Source organism: Pholis gunnellus, assembly GCF_910591455.1.
Source record: "Pholis gunnellus genome assembly, chromosome: 20".
NCBI classification, from domain to species: Eukaryota; Metazoa; Chordata; class Actinopteri; order Perciformes; family Pholidae; genus Pholis; species Pholis gunnellus.
Window position 1 is genome coordinate 20,601,871 of NC_136547.1, and position 20,000 is coordinate 20,621,870.

General features: G+C 43.0%; 1 protein-coding gene across 1 annotated transcript in view; it reads left to right on the plus strand.

Annotated features, from left to right (window-relative positions):
• inhbaa (inhibin subunit beta Aa) overlaps positions 1-6,797 on the plus strand; it is a gene marked incomplete at both ends in the record, with an annotated part of 10,888 nt that extends 4,091 nt beyond the window's left edge. The window contains one exon of the mRNA XM_079181879.1: positions 5,977-6,797. Within this exon, the coding sequence (XP_079038005.1) occupies positions 5,977-6,797 (821 nt within the window). The remainder of the gene's footprint in view (positions 1-5,976) is intronic.
• Positions 6,798-20,000: the final 13,203 nt, after the last annotated feature.

Here is a 20,000-nt window from a genome sequence, read left to right on the forward strand (position 1 = left end):
GCCGCTTTGACAGCGTTGCTCAGATTTAGTTTCCCGTCTGGAGCTGTGTGTGTGTATGTGTGTGTGTGTGTATGCGTGTGTGTGTGTATGCGTGTGTGAGTGTATGTGTGTGTGAGTGTGTGTGTGTGTGTGTGTATGTTTACTAACAGTCTGACTCACATGTGGTGCCAATAAGGCCGAGCAGGGCGTCGACTCTCTGGAGCAGATTTCTGTCCCACGAAGGCGAGGCTGAGCCTGACAGTCCGGACTGAGGGCATTCTTGGACCCACGCCGGAGGTCTCACTGTGTAAAAATTAAAGTTAAAATTTTCCCTTACAAACGTAAGCAGGAGGTCCAGAGCTGTGAAGGCTTTCTGTGCAGGTTTAGAGTCACTGAGATTAAAACATGAGCTTTTAAATTCACCCAAAGTTCACTTGATGAGTTTCACTTTGTGGAGAAACCTGAATGAGCTTCATGAGATCTTTGAACTGGACCGATTGTTTCCTCTGAAGCATCTTTAAACAGAAGACGAGTGATGTTAGAGCAGCTCTGCAGACTGTTACACTTGAGGGTGTGTGTGTGAGTGTGTGTGAGTGTGTGTGTTGTAAGGGGGGGGGGGGGTCCCTCCTAATGTAAACTAAAGAGACAGAAGAATGGGCGGCTGTGAAGAAGAGAGAACACTGTAAAAAATATCCACGTGTTAAAACACAAATATATAATTTCTTCATCTTAAAGGAGGAAACAGAGACTTTTTTTTCGGGGACTATTTTCAGCGGCGGATGAATCCACATGTGGTGCTCCAGTGAGTCAGAACATAAACCACAGTTTGATGATGATGATGATGATGATGATGATGAAGGAGCAACAGAAAGCTTTGTGACCAAATACTTCCTGACAGTGAGCTAATGTTAGCGTGTTAGCGTGTTTTTAGAGTGTAACATGTGAACCAGATACACATCACACCTCCTCTTCCTCACCTCGTCCTCCTCGTTCATCTCTTCTGGTGAAGAGTGAAGACGGACAGAAAACAGCTGTTCCACACAAACACACTCCGCCAAGACACACAAACACAGACACACATTTACACAAACAGCTGAGAGACACGTATACACACACACACACACACACACACACATACACACATATATATACACACATACACACATACACACTGTGGTCTCAGTAAACACCCTGAACAGAGGATGGGGGGGGGGGGGGGGGGGTTCACTCACCGATGTCACATCCAGAATCAGCAGCAATTCAAGCTCCGCCTCCTCCTCTGAAAGGCGACGCCCACTGAGGTCGAGACCGGCCGCAGTGCGTTCAGGTGCTCCTCGACAAAGGTTATGACTCGAACATGAAGCCAAGTTTGTTACTTTACGAGTTGAGGAGGAGCCCCTGAATGCACCATCAGGTCATCATCATGTTAACGAAGGTCAACGGGACCCGGGCCGAGTTATTTAACTTACATCTCAAACTGAACTTCAGAAGTAACTAGAAGGCCGAGCACCGTCTCCCGCAAGCCTCCGCCTCATGACTCAGATCACTGTTTATGTGTGTGTGTGTGTGTGTGTGTGTGTGTGTGTGTGTGTGTGTGTGAGCGATCATAACCCTTTTAACAACATACCGATCTGTGTTTGTGTCACATGTTGGCAGCTCCTATTGTTTAGCTTTGTTAGAGAGACTTCGTCTGATAAATCAAATCAAAGTCATAATACGCCGCAGGGGCTGATGGGAAATGTTTGATGATGATGATGATGATGATGATGATGATGATGATGATGATGATGAGGAGGAGGAGGAGGATGTTTGGCTCAAATGTCGCTTCATGCTTCTTGATTTCTGGGAAACGTTTCCCTGAACGGACGACATGCTGATGGTTTAAGGGATCAGGTTCCGGTGGTCTCAACTGGGTTTAATGGTTTGAACTAGTTTTCAAAAGTCTAAAGTTTGTTTTGTTGGACTTTGATGGTTTAAACTTTATCGATAGCCTAAAATGGTTTTGATGGTCTAGACTTGGTTTTGATGTTCTAGACTTGGTTTTGATAAACATTTGATTGTGACGGCACCAACTGTACGTGCAACAGTTCGGGTTTTGGACTTCTAAACTGGGTATTTGATGGTTTGAACTAAACATCTGATGATCAACAGTGAACTAAACTTTTTGTCTCATTTGGATATTCAAAGCTTAAACTGGGTTTAATGATACAACATTGTGTGATGATTAAAAAGAGGGTTTGTAATAGTCAAAACCTGACATTTGATGGTATGAAATAGTTCTTTATATGGTACAAACTTGTGTTTTGTTGGTATAATTTAGTTTTTTTGATGTGATAAACTTGTTATTTTTATGCAATAACTCGGGTTCTGATGACCTAAAATGAGTAGTTGATGAAATTCAGCACTTTTAAAGGTCTAAAGGCTAAAAAGAAGACTTCTTCTTTCTTTAAATACTGCAGACAGACTCCAGTCAGCAGTAAATCCTGCACCGGGACACGAGGATTTGAGGCTTTATGGACCTCCATCTTTGTTTCTAGGTTTTTGAATCAGACCAGATGTAAAGCAGCAGGACATCGGTGTGTTTCAGTCCAAAGCTTTTCTGAGTTGTTGAGACGTGAGTTTGTAAAGAGGATTACAGAGAGAGATGAGCTGTGAGCAGAAGACTCGCAGAGGTCGGACAGACTCCAGGAAACAGGAACTCCTCGTCTCTGAGAATAAATGAGCTGCTGGAACTCGTTGTTTCTCACCTCTGTCCACTTCTTACATGTTTACACACATTAACTGTGAGTCGGACAAACTTCACTTCATCATCAGGGCTTAGATTGATTTCATTAGTTTCACTCCTGAAAGAGACACGAAACACTTGTTAATGTCTCTACTTTACTTAAAGTATCTTCGTTATATAGAAGAAGTCGATAACTCTGCTCCAGGGTACATTGATGGATGATCACGTGACGTATGTGGCAGGTGGATTTCATCTTCACACCAAACTCCACTCACTTTTCTTTATGTTTGAGAGAAATCTGTCAACATGGTTTTACTGCTAAACGAATACAAACATGATGAATGTATGTGGTCAGGTGTGTTGTATGACTAACAGGATGTGGACTAGTTGCTTGTCTTGCAGTTAGAGCTGAAACTAATTAGCAATCATTTTGATAATTGTTTTACTTCAAATTTCACTGGTTCTTCTCAGAGGTATTCTATGAAATTTGGGCCTCAGCAAACTTTTTCTGATAATCTTGAAACCAAAGAATTCCTCTTTAACTCTGCAGCTGGAGTTCCTTTCACGCCTCATGCGAGCTGTAGCTGTTGAACACTAACACGATATTCACTTTATCTCAAATGTTACCGTCCAGCTCAGCAGCAGAAACATATTTACTATTTCTCCACAAACATGTTGCGAGTTCTCAGAAAGATAAAAACGAGTGAAAGAATTCCTGAAGCAGCTGATGCATTCAATGTCGTGGTTATCTTCAGCTCTGTTAATGACGCTGCAGGTTGACTGTAAGAGCAACAGTGTGCTGCTGCAGCTCTTCAGATGTGTGACTGTAATTCACACTGATGTTAATGAACTGACTGACGCTCAGAGCTCAATGTTTAAAAATGTTCTTCTGTTCACTTCCTGAACAGAAGTTTATAACGCGCTGCAATAACCAACCACAGTTTAACAGACGAGTTAAAGAAAATCTTTTTATCTTGTTTTTGAGGGGCGGAGGTCCGTCCCAGCATGCACTGGGAACGAGGAAGGGTTGACTCAGTGAATCAAAATCAATCATTTACTGATATTATAAAATGATGTTCCCATACAACTAAACTGCAAAAACTAAGTTTTGAGGGAAACGCATTTTCTAAAACACTTTGAAACACAAAAAGTAAAAAATAAAACTACGTAGTTAGGTTTAGACAACTAAACTACTTAGTTAGGTTTAGACAACTAAACTACGTAGTTAGGTTTAGACAACTAAACTACTTAGTTAGGTTGAGACAACTAAACTTCTTAGTTAGGTTTAGACAACTAAACTTCTTAGTTAAGTTTAGACAACTAAACTACTTAGTTAGGTTGAGACAACTAAACTTCTTAGTTAGGTTTAGACAACTAAACTACTTAGTTAGGTTGAGACAACTAAACTTCTTAGTTAAGTTTAGACAACTAAACTACTTAGTTAGGTTGAGACAACTAAACTTCTTAGTTAGGTTTAGACAACTAAACTTCTTAGTTAAGTTTAGACAACTAAACTTCTTAGTTAAGTTTAGACAACTAAACTACGTAGTTAGGTTTAGACAAATAAACTAGTTAGTTAGGTTTAGACAACTAAACTTCTTAGTTTGGTTAAACAACACTACTTATCTCCGGTTGAAGACGACCTGACCTCTGTTGGATCTCAGCAGCAAGGTCAGAGTCACTCTAACAGATCAGTGCTTTCTGCTGCTGACGGAGCTGCAGGAGTTCAAACAAAGACTCCTCTTCTTCTTCTTCTTCTTCTTCTTCTTCTTCTTCTTCTTCTTCTTCTTCTTCTTCTTCTTCTTCTTCTTCTTCCAGCAGCTTGAATCAACATCACAAACACTATTCTGAGAAACAATGAATGAACAGAGCTTTTATTTTTTAAAATCTGAAGTGGTGATGATGTAAGTGAGATAATCGCCTCCGAATTGTCGGTTAAACGGCGTTAATGGACTCGCTAAAGTGCCGGCCGCCTCCACACACACAGACGAGCCGCCCATTCACACCGTTTAACAGAGCAACGCTGCTGCTGACATTCATAAAGTCCTGAATCGTGACTTTGAGTTTCTGTATGGACGCCCACGAGTGAGAGACATTAGAGAGAGAGAGCGAGAGAGAGGGAGGAAGAGAGAGAGAGAGAGAGAGAGAGAGAGAGAGAGAGAGAGAGGGAGGAAGAGAGAGCGCGAGAGAGAGAGAGAGAGAGAGAGAGAGAGGGAGGAAGGAAGAGGTGATGCAAAGATCTTATGTAACACTGGTGGAAGGTAATTAGGTCTTCAAACCAGTGATTAGCTCGCTGCCTGGCCCGGAGGTTTATAGGAAATGTAAAATACAGGTCTGGTTGTGTGTGTGTGTGCGTGTGTGTGTGTATATGTGTGTGTGTGTGTGTGTGTGAGGACACACACTCTCTGCAGTGTTTGCTAGAGCTTCAAACTTTCCGTCCTTTCAAAATAAAAGAGAAATACGAGTGAAGTGGTCAGCGATCAGACTTCCTGATGAAGAAGTTGGTGAGTTCCTGAATGTCTCACGGTGTTTGGTGAAATGATTCAAAAGCAGAACGGCAAACATTATGAACAGCTGACTGTTAAAACATGAGATCAGAGAGCGTCAGAGCCAATGAATGTCCAGCGAGTGGAGCATTCGACCAATCAGGCGTCAGATGTTGTCTGTGTCTTTGTTTACTTCCTGTGTGACTCACCACTCTGATCACATGACTCCCTTTATCCTTCAATCACATTCACCCTCAAGAGTAAAAGTCTCTCCTTCTGCAGTTTCTTTTTTTAACTTTCCCATAATTCAGAGCGATTACACTTCATTCATTCTGCTGTAAACTGTCCTGGTGGGAATCATTACGGCTCTAAACGCTGCCTGACTCCGCAAAACCTCCGACCACTGCTGAGTCAGCAGGAAGAGTGTGTGTGTGTGTGTGTGTGTGTGTGTGAGGTCATGTTAGCGATGGTAACATAATGACAAGTGTGTGTTGTGTGTGTAGATGACTCTATAGCTCAGATGTGGCCACACTCGTCTCACACACACACACACACACACACACACACACACACACACACACACACACACACACACGCACATCATCTGACGGCTATCAGCGAGGCGTTCAGGGTCTCTCTGTCCACGTGGTACAGAGTCCTTAGTTTACCACGTGCTATGGTCACCAGCTGTTTAGAACAGCTGTGAAGGCGTTGGGCTGAGATCAGTGTTTTCCTGGCTACCGTTGACCTTTGTCCTGACCTTGTCTCCCTCTCTGTCTGTCCCAGGCGAGTCTCAGGGCCTGGTGAACTTCGTCCTCTCTAAAGACGGAGGCGCCCTCTCTCTGGTGGAGCAGGCCAACGTCTGGCTCTTCCTCCGCTTGGCGAAGACCAATCGCAGCCGAGCTAAAGTCACCATCCGCCTCTTCCAGCAGCGGCGGCTCCCCAACGGACGCCCGTCTCCGCCGCAGGACGACGTCCTCCTGGCAGAGAAGTCCGTGGACACGCGGCGCAGCGGCTGGCACACCTTCCCGGTGTCGGCGGCGGTTCAAGTGCTGCTGCAGAGCGCCGCGAGCACGCCGCTCAGCCTCAGGGTCGCCTGCCCGCTCTGCGCCGACGCCGGCGCCACGCCGGTGCTGGTCTCCGGCGGCTCCGAGACGTCGCAGCGCGCCAACCAGCGGGAGCAGTCCCACCGGCCCTTCCTCATGGCCGTCGTCCGGCAGGAGGAGGCCGGCGACTCGCCGCGGCGCAGGAAGCGCGGCCTGGAGTGCGACGGGAAGGTCCGCGTCTGCTGCAAGCGGCAGTTCTACGTCAACTTCAAAGACATCGGCTGGAACGACTGGATCATCGCGCCGCCCGGTTACCACGCGAACTACTGCGAGGGGGAGTGCCCCTCCCACGTGGCGAGCATCACCGGCTCCACGTTGTCCTTCCACTCCACCGTCATCAGCCACTACCGCATGAGGGGCTACAGCCCCTTCCAGAACCTGAGGTCGTGCTGCGTGCCCACCCGGCTACGAGCCATGTCCATGCTGTACTACAACGAGGAGCAGAAGATCATCAAGAAGGACATCCAGAACATGGTGGTGGAGGAGTGCGGCTGCTCGTAGACACCGAGGATCCGATCCAGATCGGTCCGGAACGAACTGGACTGGAGAGGAAGGAGGACTTCAGAGAGAGAGAGAGAGAGAGAGAGAGAGAGAGAGAGAGAGAGAGAGAGAGAGAGAGAGAGAGAGAGGGGGGGGAGGAGATGGAGAGAGGAAGAGGAAGAGGCGACTCCAGATCATCGTCACTTTTACCTGCAGCGTCTCCTTCTTCACCTCCTCCCTCCTCCCTCCATCCACACTCTCCTCCGTCCTTCATCCAGCAGAACTCAGAAAGAGTCTCGAAGGCACTTTCAAAAAAACAAGAAAAAAAAACAAGAAAAAAGCAGATAGAAAAAAGAATATCTAATATATTTTTGTTACGACTAGCGAGGCTTATTTATGTGGCTGAGACGTTCAAGCACCACTCGACCCGTCGGACCTCGGAGAGACGAGGTGCCTGAAAAACTACTAACAAAACAAAAAAATCTCAAAACTATGCAACTTGTTTCACGTATTACGATATTATTGTATTTTACTTTGTCTCTTTTATTTTATTTCCCAACTGTTTACTTTTTTTAAAATGTACGAGGAAGAAAGAGGAAGTGTGTGTGTGTGTGTGTGTGTGTGTGTGTGTGTGTGTGTGTGTGTGTGTGTGTGTGTGTGCGTGTGCGTGTCGAGAGATACTTGAAAGAAACAAGTTGGCCCGGCTGCTGGAACCAAACACTTCTTTATGTTACCTGGTTAACGTGTTGATGTTATAATTATTATTGTCAGTAAGTATATTAATAATATTATTGTTATTGTCGTTGATAATATTTTTTATTTGGCTGCATTTGTGTTATTATTATTATTATGTTGATTTATTATTATTATTTTGTCTTTTAAAGAAACGTTACAAACGTCTTTATTATTTTTTTTGCACTATAGCGACACGCAGAGTAGACGGAAGAGGCGGAGCTTCCAGGTCACAGAACCCGTCAGACAGACTCACTGCACAGAGAAATCCTTATTGGGTCACAAGTAGGAGGTTGAGTGTGATTGGCTGAGCCACCTGTCAATCAAACACTTTAAGTGTTGAAATGAAATGCTGAGTTCATGAGTAGATTAAAAACCCACCATCTCTACCATGAAGTAAAACATTATCTTACATCTGTTCACCTTTAATTACATAGAAATAAACTCTTTATGTCCAACAGCAACATTTCCTCAAAGACGTCCACAAACTCCAGGAAATACAAATCTGATCAGCATCAAAGAGCTAAAATGATTACGTTTATTTGGTGAAGAATAAAATGTCTTGATTTGGCTCATAATTAGAAGTCTAAATGGACTTTTCTTGGATCGACTCATCAAGTTTACACATAAATGTTCAGTGACAGCTAGCCAACCGCTAGCCAACCGCTAGCCAACCGCTAGCCAACCGCTAGCCAACCGCTAACCGACCGCTAGCCGACCGCTAGCCAACCGCTAGCCGACCGCGAACCAACCGCTAGCCAACCGCTAGCCAACAGCTAGCCAACCGCTAGCCAACCGCTAACCAAACACTAGCCAGAAACACTTCATCTACATCATGTATCTCTATAGAGCTACACGTTATGTTGGTTACAGACGGATTATAGTGTTTCACTTTTGGAGTAATGACATTAAGACGGCGATTAAAACGACTGTAGTCTCAATATTAATGAAGCTTAATATAACTATTAACACGATTTCCACCTTTAATCGATCAAACTGAAGCTAATCGGTCAGTAATTTAAGTGAACATGTAAATAAATCCCTTAAAAACACGCAGATTATCTGGATTTATGAATTATTGGATAATAATTATCCATAATAAGTGATTTGTTCGCTCACAGCTAAACGTGGTTCACTTTGAGGATGCTTTTATTCTGGAGGTTCTTAGTCTTTAGTTTGCTGTAGAACACCAAAGAGTCGAGTTTGTTAAAATGTTTGTGAGAGAAAACTGAAGAAAAGAAAACGTACAACCTGATTTCTGTCCGGTGTGTAAAAAGAGTTTTCATGAAGACGGATTATGAAGTTTTATTTATGCTTTTTAGTTTTCTGATTCATTTAGTTTTGGTGTTTTTTTCATTTCTTTCCTCTTCCTCTCTCCCTGCACATCAAGAACTCCATTTCCCACAATGCTTTACTCTTAAAAAGACAATCCACAATCGCCTTGTTCTGTTTTTGTGAGTGTTTCCGTGTCGTGTGTGTTTCTATCAGTATTGTCGACTTGTTCACCAAAAGTTTATCGAGAGTATTGGTCCCTTTTTGATGATGTCACTCGTGTTTTTATTTTCTCTGTTTGTTGTCATCGTTTGAGAAGAGGGCGGAGCCTCTTCTGGACTTTTTTGGGACGAACTCTTAGTCCGTCCGGTTTGAACATGAACACAAAACGTCAGTGCAGAAAAAAAAAAAAAGTTGTATTTGTTCAGATTTTGTTCTTCTTATCAAGACAAAAAATACTGACACTGAATGAAGTGGACAAAGAATAAAAAGTCTATTTTTTATTCTGTATATATGGAAATCCAGATTCCAGTATGTTGCATTGCTTTGTTGTACAAATCAAATGTGCTTGTGGCATTTTTCTAATCTAATTTATTTTACGGTATTGTTTTGTTTTCTGCTTCACCATTAAAGTTTAAAGGATGTACACAAAGTAAATGAGTCTTTTGTCTCTTTTCTGCTTTAATATTAATCTAAATACATAATTTAACCGTTAATCGTCCTTAAGTCTCCATTAAAGGAGTCTTTCTCTACTTTCACAGTCTGACCCCAGCTGAGGAGAGAATAATTGCTTTATAAGGTTATTGTGAGGCATTAAGTGGAGTTGTGCAACGATTTGTAAAAGCAGTGAAGCCACGCAGGCTCCTGGCTGCGGGTCATGTTGACATTCGTAAGCACATAAACCCGGCCTTGTTAAACGCATATTAAAAAAAATGTGATTGCAAAAACCGACGCTGAGCTTTTCCAGCTTCGGAGGACGAGCCGTCGGGGTCGAGGACGAAGCGGCTGGAGCGACTCCAGTCAGAAGGAGGAGGCGCAGCAGGAACTCATTTCCTCACGCCGAGGACAAAAATGCAGCCGCTATTAAAGCCGCGGTGCACGAGGCGAGAGGTGAAGAGGTCAGCCGGAGCCCAGCGGCTTCCACTCGCTGGGAAGCTTTAACACACCTGAGGGTTCAGGCTGAGCTGCTGCAGTGGAAACATCGTGAGAGCCTGCAGGTATGAAGGATAATGAATCACCTTTAAATGATGGAGAGCTTTTACGTTTGACATTTTACTTGAGTCGGTTAAAGTTAAACACCCGCAGACGGTGAGGCACATTTAAGGAACTTCATGTGTTTTTCACTGTTGTTTCTGTGGGAGTGAAGATTAACTGCTGTCTTATAGGAATTATATGCAATAGATAGAAATTATTATTATTAAGCCCGAAACATTCAAGATCAACTACTGCTGAAAAACGACATACAGTACAGAACCAACCGGCTAACAGAGGAGAAGAGTGGCTAAATATAGAGACACATGAACTCGCTCAAGAACAACATGCTAACACAGAAACAACACGCTAACATAGAAACAACACACTAACATAGAAACAACACACTAACATAGAAACAACACGCTAACATAGAAACAACACGCTAACAAAGCAATAACACGCTAACAAAGGAACAACACGCTAACAAAGGAACAACACGCTAACATAGAAACAACACGCTAACATAGAAACAACACGCTAACATAGAAACAACACGCTAACAAAGCAATAACACGCTAACAAAGGAACAACACGCTAACAAAGATACAACACGCTAACATAGAAACAACACGCTAACATAGAAACAACACGCTAACATAGAAACAACACACTAACAAAGGAACAATACGCTAACACAGAAACAACACACTAACAAAGGAACAACACGCTAACAAAGATACAACACGCTAACATAGAAACAACACGCTAACATAGAAACAACACGCTAACATAGAAACAACACACTAACAAAGGAACAACACGCTAACACAGAAACAACACGCTAACATAGAAACAACACACTAACAAAGGAACAACACGCTAACATAGAAACAACACGCTAACATAGAAACAACACACTAACAAAGGAACAACACGCTAACACAGAAACAACATGCTAAAACAACACGTTAACACAGAAACAACACGTTAACACAGGAACAACACGCTAATACAGAAACAACACGCTAATACAGAAACAACACGCTAACACAGAAACAACACACTAACAAGGGGAACTTAAAGAGAATGGAAACCGGAGCATTTCAAACAGTTCAAACTATCTGACCATTAAAGCGTGGAAACATTTTCTTGTACAAACCCCAAATACAAATATAAACCTGAAAATGAGCATGACATGTCCCCTTTAAAACGTGTGTCCAGATGTGTAGCGTGTTGTGGCTTCGACCTCCAGGACAAATAAGGAAACTCCAACAAACAGCAGCAAAACATTGTGTGTGTGTGTGTGTGTGTGTGTGTGTGTGTGTGTGTGTGTGTGTGTGTGTGTGTGTGTGTGTGTGTGTGTGTGTGGTATCTCGTGAGCAGACGTTGATTTAAATTGATGAGGTCATGGAGGAAAGAAACATGGACAAAGTTTTATTTTGAGAATGAAGGGGAGGAAAGTGTGTGTGCGTGTGTGTGTGTGTGTGTGTGTGTGTGCGTGTGTGTGTGTGTGTGTGTGTGTGTGTGTGTGTGTGTGTGCGTGGTTTGGGTTGTCTCTGGTCTGGTTTTTGGGGGAGACTCCGTCCTGTCATGAACATGCCTGATATTCTTATGTCATACAAGGACGTGGCACATGTGAAGCGAACACACATATTTTACGGGTACTTCGTCTTTGAGTTCACATGCAAACACACACACACACACACACCAAACACACACACACACACACACACACCAAACACACACACACACACACTTTCCTCCCCTTCATTCTCAAAATAAAACTTTGTCCATGTTTCTTTCCTCCATGACCTCATCAATTTAGATGAGGTAGTACAAGTGGATGTGTCCTTAACACTTAACCCCAGATGTGCAGGCTGTTCCTGCGCTGTAAGAATATTCGATCGTCCTGATGGACAGGTGGAATGGTAGCTCCTCCCATCAGAGTATGAATGTATGTGAATGGGTGAATGATGACATTATGTAGAGTTTAGTGGTCGGAAGATTAGAAAAGAAGCATATAGTATAGTCCATCTACCATTTATTGACATTTTATGACATACTATACTATGACTTTTTTATGACTTTTTTCAACATATTATACGATGACTTTAACTTTCTGGTACCGAGCGAGGACCATTTGGGGTTCCAGCGAGAACATTTAGCGAGAATAAGAGAGTGTCGTAGAATGCACCTTTCAGAAACGAATATAATGAATGTTACACATGTTATATACCGACTTAACGAAGAGATTCTGGCCAAAAATATCATCCAAGCCATTTTACACACTCCAAACACAATTCTACACAAACTTATATAATAGAAGATGTACAACAATATCACGTATTGTTTTCCATGACTTGGCGAGCTACACACACCGGACAAAGCTACGAACACCAAGCTAAAAGCTAACACGGACAACCAATACATCACAGAGCAAGAGAATTCGACACAGATTCCAGAGGTATCTTCAGAATGTATCTCCGTGAAACCAGTACAGAGATACAGCCAACAAGCACCACAAAAACAAGCAAAGAATCATAAATGCTTCCTCACTGTGAGCTGATTTTCTTGAAGAGAACGGATAAATCCTCGCTTATTTCGATTAAAATATGTGTTGGACGTATATCCTGTGTGTTTCTGAACTGTTTCCTGAAGAAAGGGGGGTCAACCAAGCATGGGGGACCGGGGTTTTTACGCTCGGCGAGGCACGACACATTTTTTACTTTGACTGGCTAACGATTCTGTCAATCAAGCCCACGTTACCCCGACTCATTTCTATGCACTATGACGCGTTGAAGGAGGGCTCATTCACTGGAATCGACCAATCATAGGCTGAGATAAGTCCACATACACACAGGGAAACTGCAGTCAGACGAGGATGGATCCATCGTTCACAGGCTCAGAGAGGATTCAGGCTCTCAAAATGATGTCAAACTGCTGTATTTGGATAGATTGAACACTATTAGTGATAAAAGAAGTGAAATATATGGTTATATAGTATATAAAAGTACAATGGAACAGCTGGTTCCCGAAATGACAATTTTGCTTGACCTCGCCTGACCTCTCTGTACTAAAACCTCTCTAACTCTCTTCTGCTTCAATTTATCAAGGTCAAACTTTGCATAGAGACTGTTGACATGTTGTGCTATGATTTGGGAGATGTTTTAGGGTAACCACTGCCTCATTTCATGAAATAATAACAATAAAAGTGCTTTTTTTTCAGGCGAACCTGAAACTTTTCAATTTGAGCTGTGTGCCATCTTCCTTTACTCTTAACCAGTAACATATACACTGACATTTACACATCTGAACAAATCTCACAAGTGTTTCCTGTATTATAACATCAAAATTATAAAATTAGACCTTGTAGTTAGAGAAAGACACTCTTTTTAGTATGGGTATGCAATTTTTGAGCCGAGGCCTAAAAATAGGGCTCGGTACCAGAACTTTTTTCGACATGTATACTGTGACTTTACATGACACACTATGCTGTGATTTTCTTTATAGTTTTTCTATGACAGGTGCTATCATTTTTTAAGTATTTTTTTCATTTAATATACGATGAAGGTTTATGAAATTGCTATGATGTATTACACTATCAATTTTCTTAATTGTGTAAGGCATACGATACAATGAAATCTGCAAATGCTTTTTACTAATCAGCATCCAATAGCAGTGCTTCAAATTCAATCTAACTCAATCTGCCATCTTATAAATCATAATAATGTTATTTGACATAAATGTATGAATTCAATTAATAAAACAACTTCCTGTCTGTGTGTCTGTGTGCATGTCTGAGTATAAAAAGAAGTCTCTCGTATTGACAGGAGGGCAGTGAAATGACTTTCAGATGACACTGTCTGTTGCACATCTAAATAACCATTGTTCTACCTTTGTGAGGACCAAATTGACAGTTTCAAACATACAAACTGGTTCATCATTTCTTCAAGAAGCTGCGACCTCGGCTGATTAAGGATCAACGTGTAACTGTTCTGGTGAAGTTTGGGATCAGCTGCTGGGGAATGCATTGTGTAAATATGAGTCCTCATAAGTATGGTAGTAAAACATGTAGTGTGTGTGAGATCAGAGGCTGCAGCAGACCACCGCAGGGTGTTTCCTCCCAGCAGCTCGACCAACGTTTGATGCTTCACTGTTTTAGGAAGTGACGTGTTTTTGGAAAAGACGCGGTGAATCTGTGACGGACTTAACGTCATTGTCAAGAGAATTTGATGCAAAGTCTTTAAAGGGGAAGCTGGGGTTTAAAAACTAACGTACTTTTATCCTCCTCGAGTATACAGGAGTACTAGCAATGATTTACCCAGTGATGTAACTTACAAAGCGGGAAGAGACAAATATCTAGAGGCTGGACCACTAAGCCCCTCAGTCCAAAATCAGGAAGTCTGCACTGCCAAAAAGGATGAAAAATGTGTACAATTATATTATTTATTATTGAAATTATCCTACCTATCCTGGTAATTTATGGCAAAAAAAACAAATAAAAACAAGAGTTAGCTTCTGTGATGAGTCACATATGAGTTTTCTTTTCTATTTATAAACCATCTGACACACTACATAGTCTTCTAGAAGCACTTTCTCATCGGATCCTGCAGGTCCCTGAACAACATGGATACATGATTAAATGAATGAATGTTTTATTGATTTTCTATTAGGAGCCACACCTTCAAAAGGTTTCCTGTTGGGTGAGAACCGTCCTGCGGAGCCTCACGTGGTTCAGCAGCAGGTGGACGGAGCGATCTGGGTAATTTAACACGGAAGTTCTTCTTGACAAATTACAGACATGGACAACTTGGACGGGAATAAAATCACAGAGGGCAATTATCACAAATTACTGCATTTCCCTGTGTGATAGCAGCTCTGTGAAAAACAGAGAGTTAGCCTTCAGAACAGAGGGTGTAACAGCCGAGTCATCTCCCCTCAGACGTCCAGCAAACGGAGATCTGACGGTCCAGCATGAGAAACAACAACTACAAGACCGGAGAGAAATAACACACATGAAGAGCTTCTCTTCAGACGTTTTCTCATTTCTACTTTTCTATGTTTCAGAAACATTTAGATTAGATGTTTCCTGAGATGAGGTCACACGCTGAGTGAGTCCTCGGGTCAATTTACAATCCAAACGGTTCTTGTTGTTGGAGGTTAATAAAGCCGTCTGGGAAAAATAAGCCAAAATGGACCGAAGAGCAGAACATGTCCCAAAAGACAAATCCTGCAAAGTCAATTTGACCCGAGAGCTTCATCCATTCTGATGAATGTTGAAGGAAACAACAGACGAGATGAAGTCTGCAGGAATTTCATTCAAAGAGAAAAACCCTCAGCCATCAACGACAGCAGTTGGATGGGTAACGCACACACAGGACTGCTGTTGTGTAGACGGTGACGTAAGTCATCAGTCACGAGAGTCGTCCTCGGTAGTGACGTGAATCCTTAGTCGTAGGACTCTGACAGACAGAAGGGAACCTAGAGGGGAACGTAGAACGTCATAGTTTGAATCTTAGAGCGACTGAACAAACATCGGTGTTTGGCGATTTGTCGTCTTTCCAGCGTCTCCGTCTTCAGAGGACGACGCTGGAAGTGAGACCAGGTTTTGTTTTTAGTCTTTGGTCCCTGAACATGACAACCTCACTGTGGCATCCAGACTTCAGAGTCACGAGTGTTTAACTAGAATTAGTTCCAGAAGAAAAACCGGATCCTACAAACAACATACAGCAATCCTCTAAACTACAAGCCTCGAGTAAATGCTACTCAGGTACATTCCTCCTCTGGTGAAAGTGAAAGTGGAGAAATTATACATTTTCATTCCAAAACAGACGGAAAGGACTGAACCAGGACCTCCAACATGGCCGCCACAGGGCTCAGGAAAGAAGTCTGTGGCGGGTTGAAAAGCTGAGGTGCAACTTGTGACCGTGATGAGTCAGCACTGATTGTAAGAACAAGTTTATCTTCAGACTGTAAGAGCTTCATAACAACACGGCGATAGAACAGAAAGATGTGGACATTATGTTCAGCTGTGATATACAAAATATAACTGAATGAGCAGTTTGGAGCAGATTGGAGCAATGACACAACTTTAACCAAAAAACCTGAATTGCCCTCATTTGCTTTCACTTCCTTTAACCAACCACTAAAAACTGTGTTTAAAACTAATACTTGATACTTGAGAAACCTGATGTGTGTCATCATGGTTCAAGATATAAATTGAGTGAACCCGACTTTCTTTTAGAAGCACAGAGAGCCAGAGAGGGCGGCAGGAAGGCCGTCTCAGGTCTGTGGGTTTGGCCCTGAGGAGGTCGAGGTCTCCGAACATCTCACTGAGTTATTGTCTTTCATGGAAAACACATTGTGTAATGAAACACATTGTGTAATGCTCCGCAGAGACGTTAATGAGGCTTTATCTCCTGCAGGCTTTAGTTGGTAGTTTACAGATTGGTGTTTCCACTGAGTCACGTGGACGGATTCAGCAACAGAAGCAGCAGAATCACAACCAGGAACCAGAGAATGAGCCCAACGATCCATCAGTTCATCAGTTGGAGATCAATCCTCTGATGGGAAGCGAAGTTCTCAACTAACAATTTATTAATCAGCTGAGCTACTCCTACGAGTACTAGTACACAATAGAAACTATCTGGAAGTACTTGGTACTGTAGGTCTGCCTGTAGGCTGTAAACCTGTGTGCACTAAGTATCTGGAACTACTTAGTACACAATATAAACTATCTAGAAGTACTTCTACACTACTTGTTCCAAAGACAAGTGCAAGCCTTTGAGAAGTGTAATCCAGACGTGAGTCCTGCAGCTCTGCACACGTTCAGCCCTGAAAGAAACTCTCTGGATGTTCTTGGTCTTTTAACAGTTAATACAGTTTCCTCTGATTTACAGCCAAGCAAACACTTCCGGACAGATTCACTTCCTCAGTGCAGGTCAGAGAAACAGAAACATCAGAAGTCCATAAACCTGTGTGAAGTCTGTCTGACCATTTGTTTCCCATCAGCCTCCTGACTGAGGACCGGCCTCACTATCATCGCCCACATCGCCTCCTGAAACACATCATCATTATTATTATTTATGAATAAGTAGAGTGTCTGCCACCTCTCAGCCTTTATAAGGAGGACCTGCACTAGATCATGTTACCCTGACGTTACGCACTAGTTTCAGATGCTCGACATGCTGCTTTACCTGATTGTGTCCGATCACACGAGGCATCATGGCACGAGTTCATGGTTCTAGTCATAGCCTACAGGCAGACCTACAGTGGGACATGACTGGCCCCTTTATTCTGTTGGTTCTGTTATCATCAGTGTTGGAGTTGAGATCTAGGACTGTCCTATAAAGTCTCCTGGGTGGTGCGTTCAAGGCCTGCAGCTTTGTGATGAAGCCATTAAAGCTTCCTCCAGCCAGGAACAAGAGAGACCGCATCGTGTTGAGATCTTCACAGGAAGTGACGCCTCGCAGCTAGCGGCTGTGACGATACCCGACAAATAGAATAATTCAATCGTTGAGTTATTTAAGAATTCATCCCCACGTTCGTAACGGTATTAGCCAAAGAGAAACATGTTTATTTCTGCTGTAAAGTTCAGTTCAACATGGACGTCTATGGGGATTAACTCGCTGTTGGAGCCTCAAGTGGCCGTTTGAGGAACTGCTGAAGCTCGTTTCACAACATGACGAGATATGTTTGAGGCTTTTTCACACTTGGATTATCTCTCTGTTAAGTGTCTGCTGGTTGATTCTAACAGAAACAAAGTGAAACTAAAGGCTGCCTGTCAGGAAGGAGATCAACCGTAGATGAAGATGATTCAGCAGGAATATAGATCTCTGATGAAACGTCTCTGTTGCTCTGCTGATACAAAGTGCTGCAGCACATCCTCCCTGTTTCCAGGAAGTCGCCGAAAACTGTCGCCCGCTTACGTCAACCTCCAACAAAGTAACGGTCCGACTCAGCAGTTTGGTCCAGAGGAGTCTCTGGACGCGTCCACAGTGAACTACTGCGGCTGCTTTGGCATAAATAAAGCTATTATTATTAATATTATTGTTTATAATTATTATCATTTAGGTATATTTTTTTTACAGACGTAAACAGACAAAGTGATAAAATAAAAGTTTTCTTTCCTGGAGTCTGAGAGAAGACGAGTTATAGAAGAGAAACAGAACGAGACGTCTGAATGCAGCGGACGTCCAGACCATCAGAGTCTGCAGCACACGTGGAGTTCTGCAGGAAGTCATTTATATTCAACATGAAAGTTGTGTTGGACACAAACATCCTCTCTGCTCTCTGCCGAACGGGGAAACTTTCCGCTGGCGAGGCGTCACGGGGATAATAAGGTCCTAATTGGCTAATTAGCTCTCGGCTAGCTCACCACCGAAAGGTTAAATGAGTCACCGTCATTACAGGAAACAGGCGGAGAGACGGATATACCCACAGCAGCGTGCTCACAGGTCGGAGGTCGTCATCAGAGGGTCGGAGTGGTTCGGTCTGATCCACAGGAAGGAACCGGCAGGAGGCGGAGCTTCAGGAGGAGGAACATCACCCTCAGACGGAGCTCCTCCGTCACGACGTGTTCATAAACTAGTATCTCCTCCACGCTCTGCACACAGGATTATCCTGCTGTGTTATGCAATGACAATATAGATATATTTAATTCACACAAATTATGGTTTTACTCTTAAAATATTATCTTGTTTTTGCAAATCATGAATAGTTCAATAGAAAGTCAGGTTTCTGCCTGATTAGAACGACTATGGAGCATCATGATCCCCAGAGGATGAACCCTTTAGATCTGAATGGCCGGATCATTTCTCCGTCGGGACGAACCAGGAGACGGTTGCTGCTGTTGTCTCGTGTTCTTTGTCTCCTAACATGCAGGTTACTCACCGGATCAGCTGGTTCCTGTCCGGTCCTCCATGGTTCCTCTCCTGCAGTCCGGAGGGATTCCTGCTGTCATATCTGCATATTTACTGCTTCTACTCCCGGCCTCCCTGTGCTGCTTAAATCATGTCTCATCCAAGTCCTCCATCTGTAGCTGACCTCGTTTATATGTGTGTATATATATATGTGTGCATACGGATGTGTGTATGATGAATGTACGGCAGCCAGCCAGGTTCTTCCTAGAAGGACTCAGTGCTGTGGAGTTGGTCCTCCATCATGTTGGATGATTTGAGTGAATCTAAGAACCTCTGAGAGGAAACGTTCTTCAATTCATGAAACACAAACCGCAGAAAATGTAACTTTAAGGACCCGACGGAAAAATAACGCCAAAGAGTCGCAGCTGTCAAGGTCTGAGAGGCCAAAACACACACACACACACACACACATACGCACGCACGCGCGCACGCACGCACACACACACACACACACACACACACACACTCTAACTATCAGTGACAGTGATATCCTCCGGCTCCGTTCTGTCCTCCACAGCGACTCAAGACTCAACAGGACGGATAACTCACAGTGTGACCCTGGCCTGTGTGTGTGTGTGTGTGTGTGTGTGTGTGTGTGTGTGTGTGTGTGTGTGTGTGTGTGTGTGTGTGCGTGTGTGTGTGTGTGCGTGTGTGTGTCAAGGCTGCTGGTTTGTTATTCTATTAGTTTTAATATTCTGACGGTAATAAAGTTTACAGCTGCTTTCACTTCTGTTCCGATTCAAACAGGATCCTTGTATTTGTATCTGTTGTGTACTTCGTGATACTTTCACTGAACTTCTGTTACTTTGTATCATTCTAAAGATAAAAGTACTCAACATGTTACTTTGTTTTAAATATTTCATTTCTGCAAAAACAAACCTCCTAACCTTCAGATGTATGAATTTGTCTTTGAGTGTAAAACGTGTAATAATATTAAAGTAAATCTGTAAATATGACGTCGTGTGAAGAATGAGCTGAAGCTTCATCGTCTACATCAGAGTTCTTCAACCTTCTCTGAGCCGCAGCTCACCAACAACCAACAACCTTTGATCATAGTACAGCAGATATAACACGGTGCCACGCTCCATCCCAGAGAGGAACGACC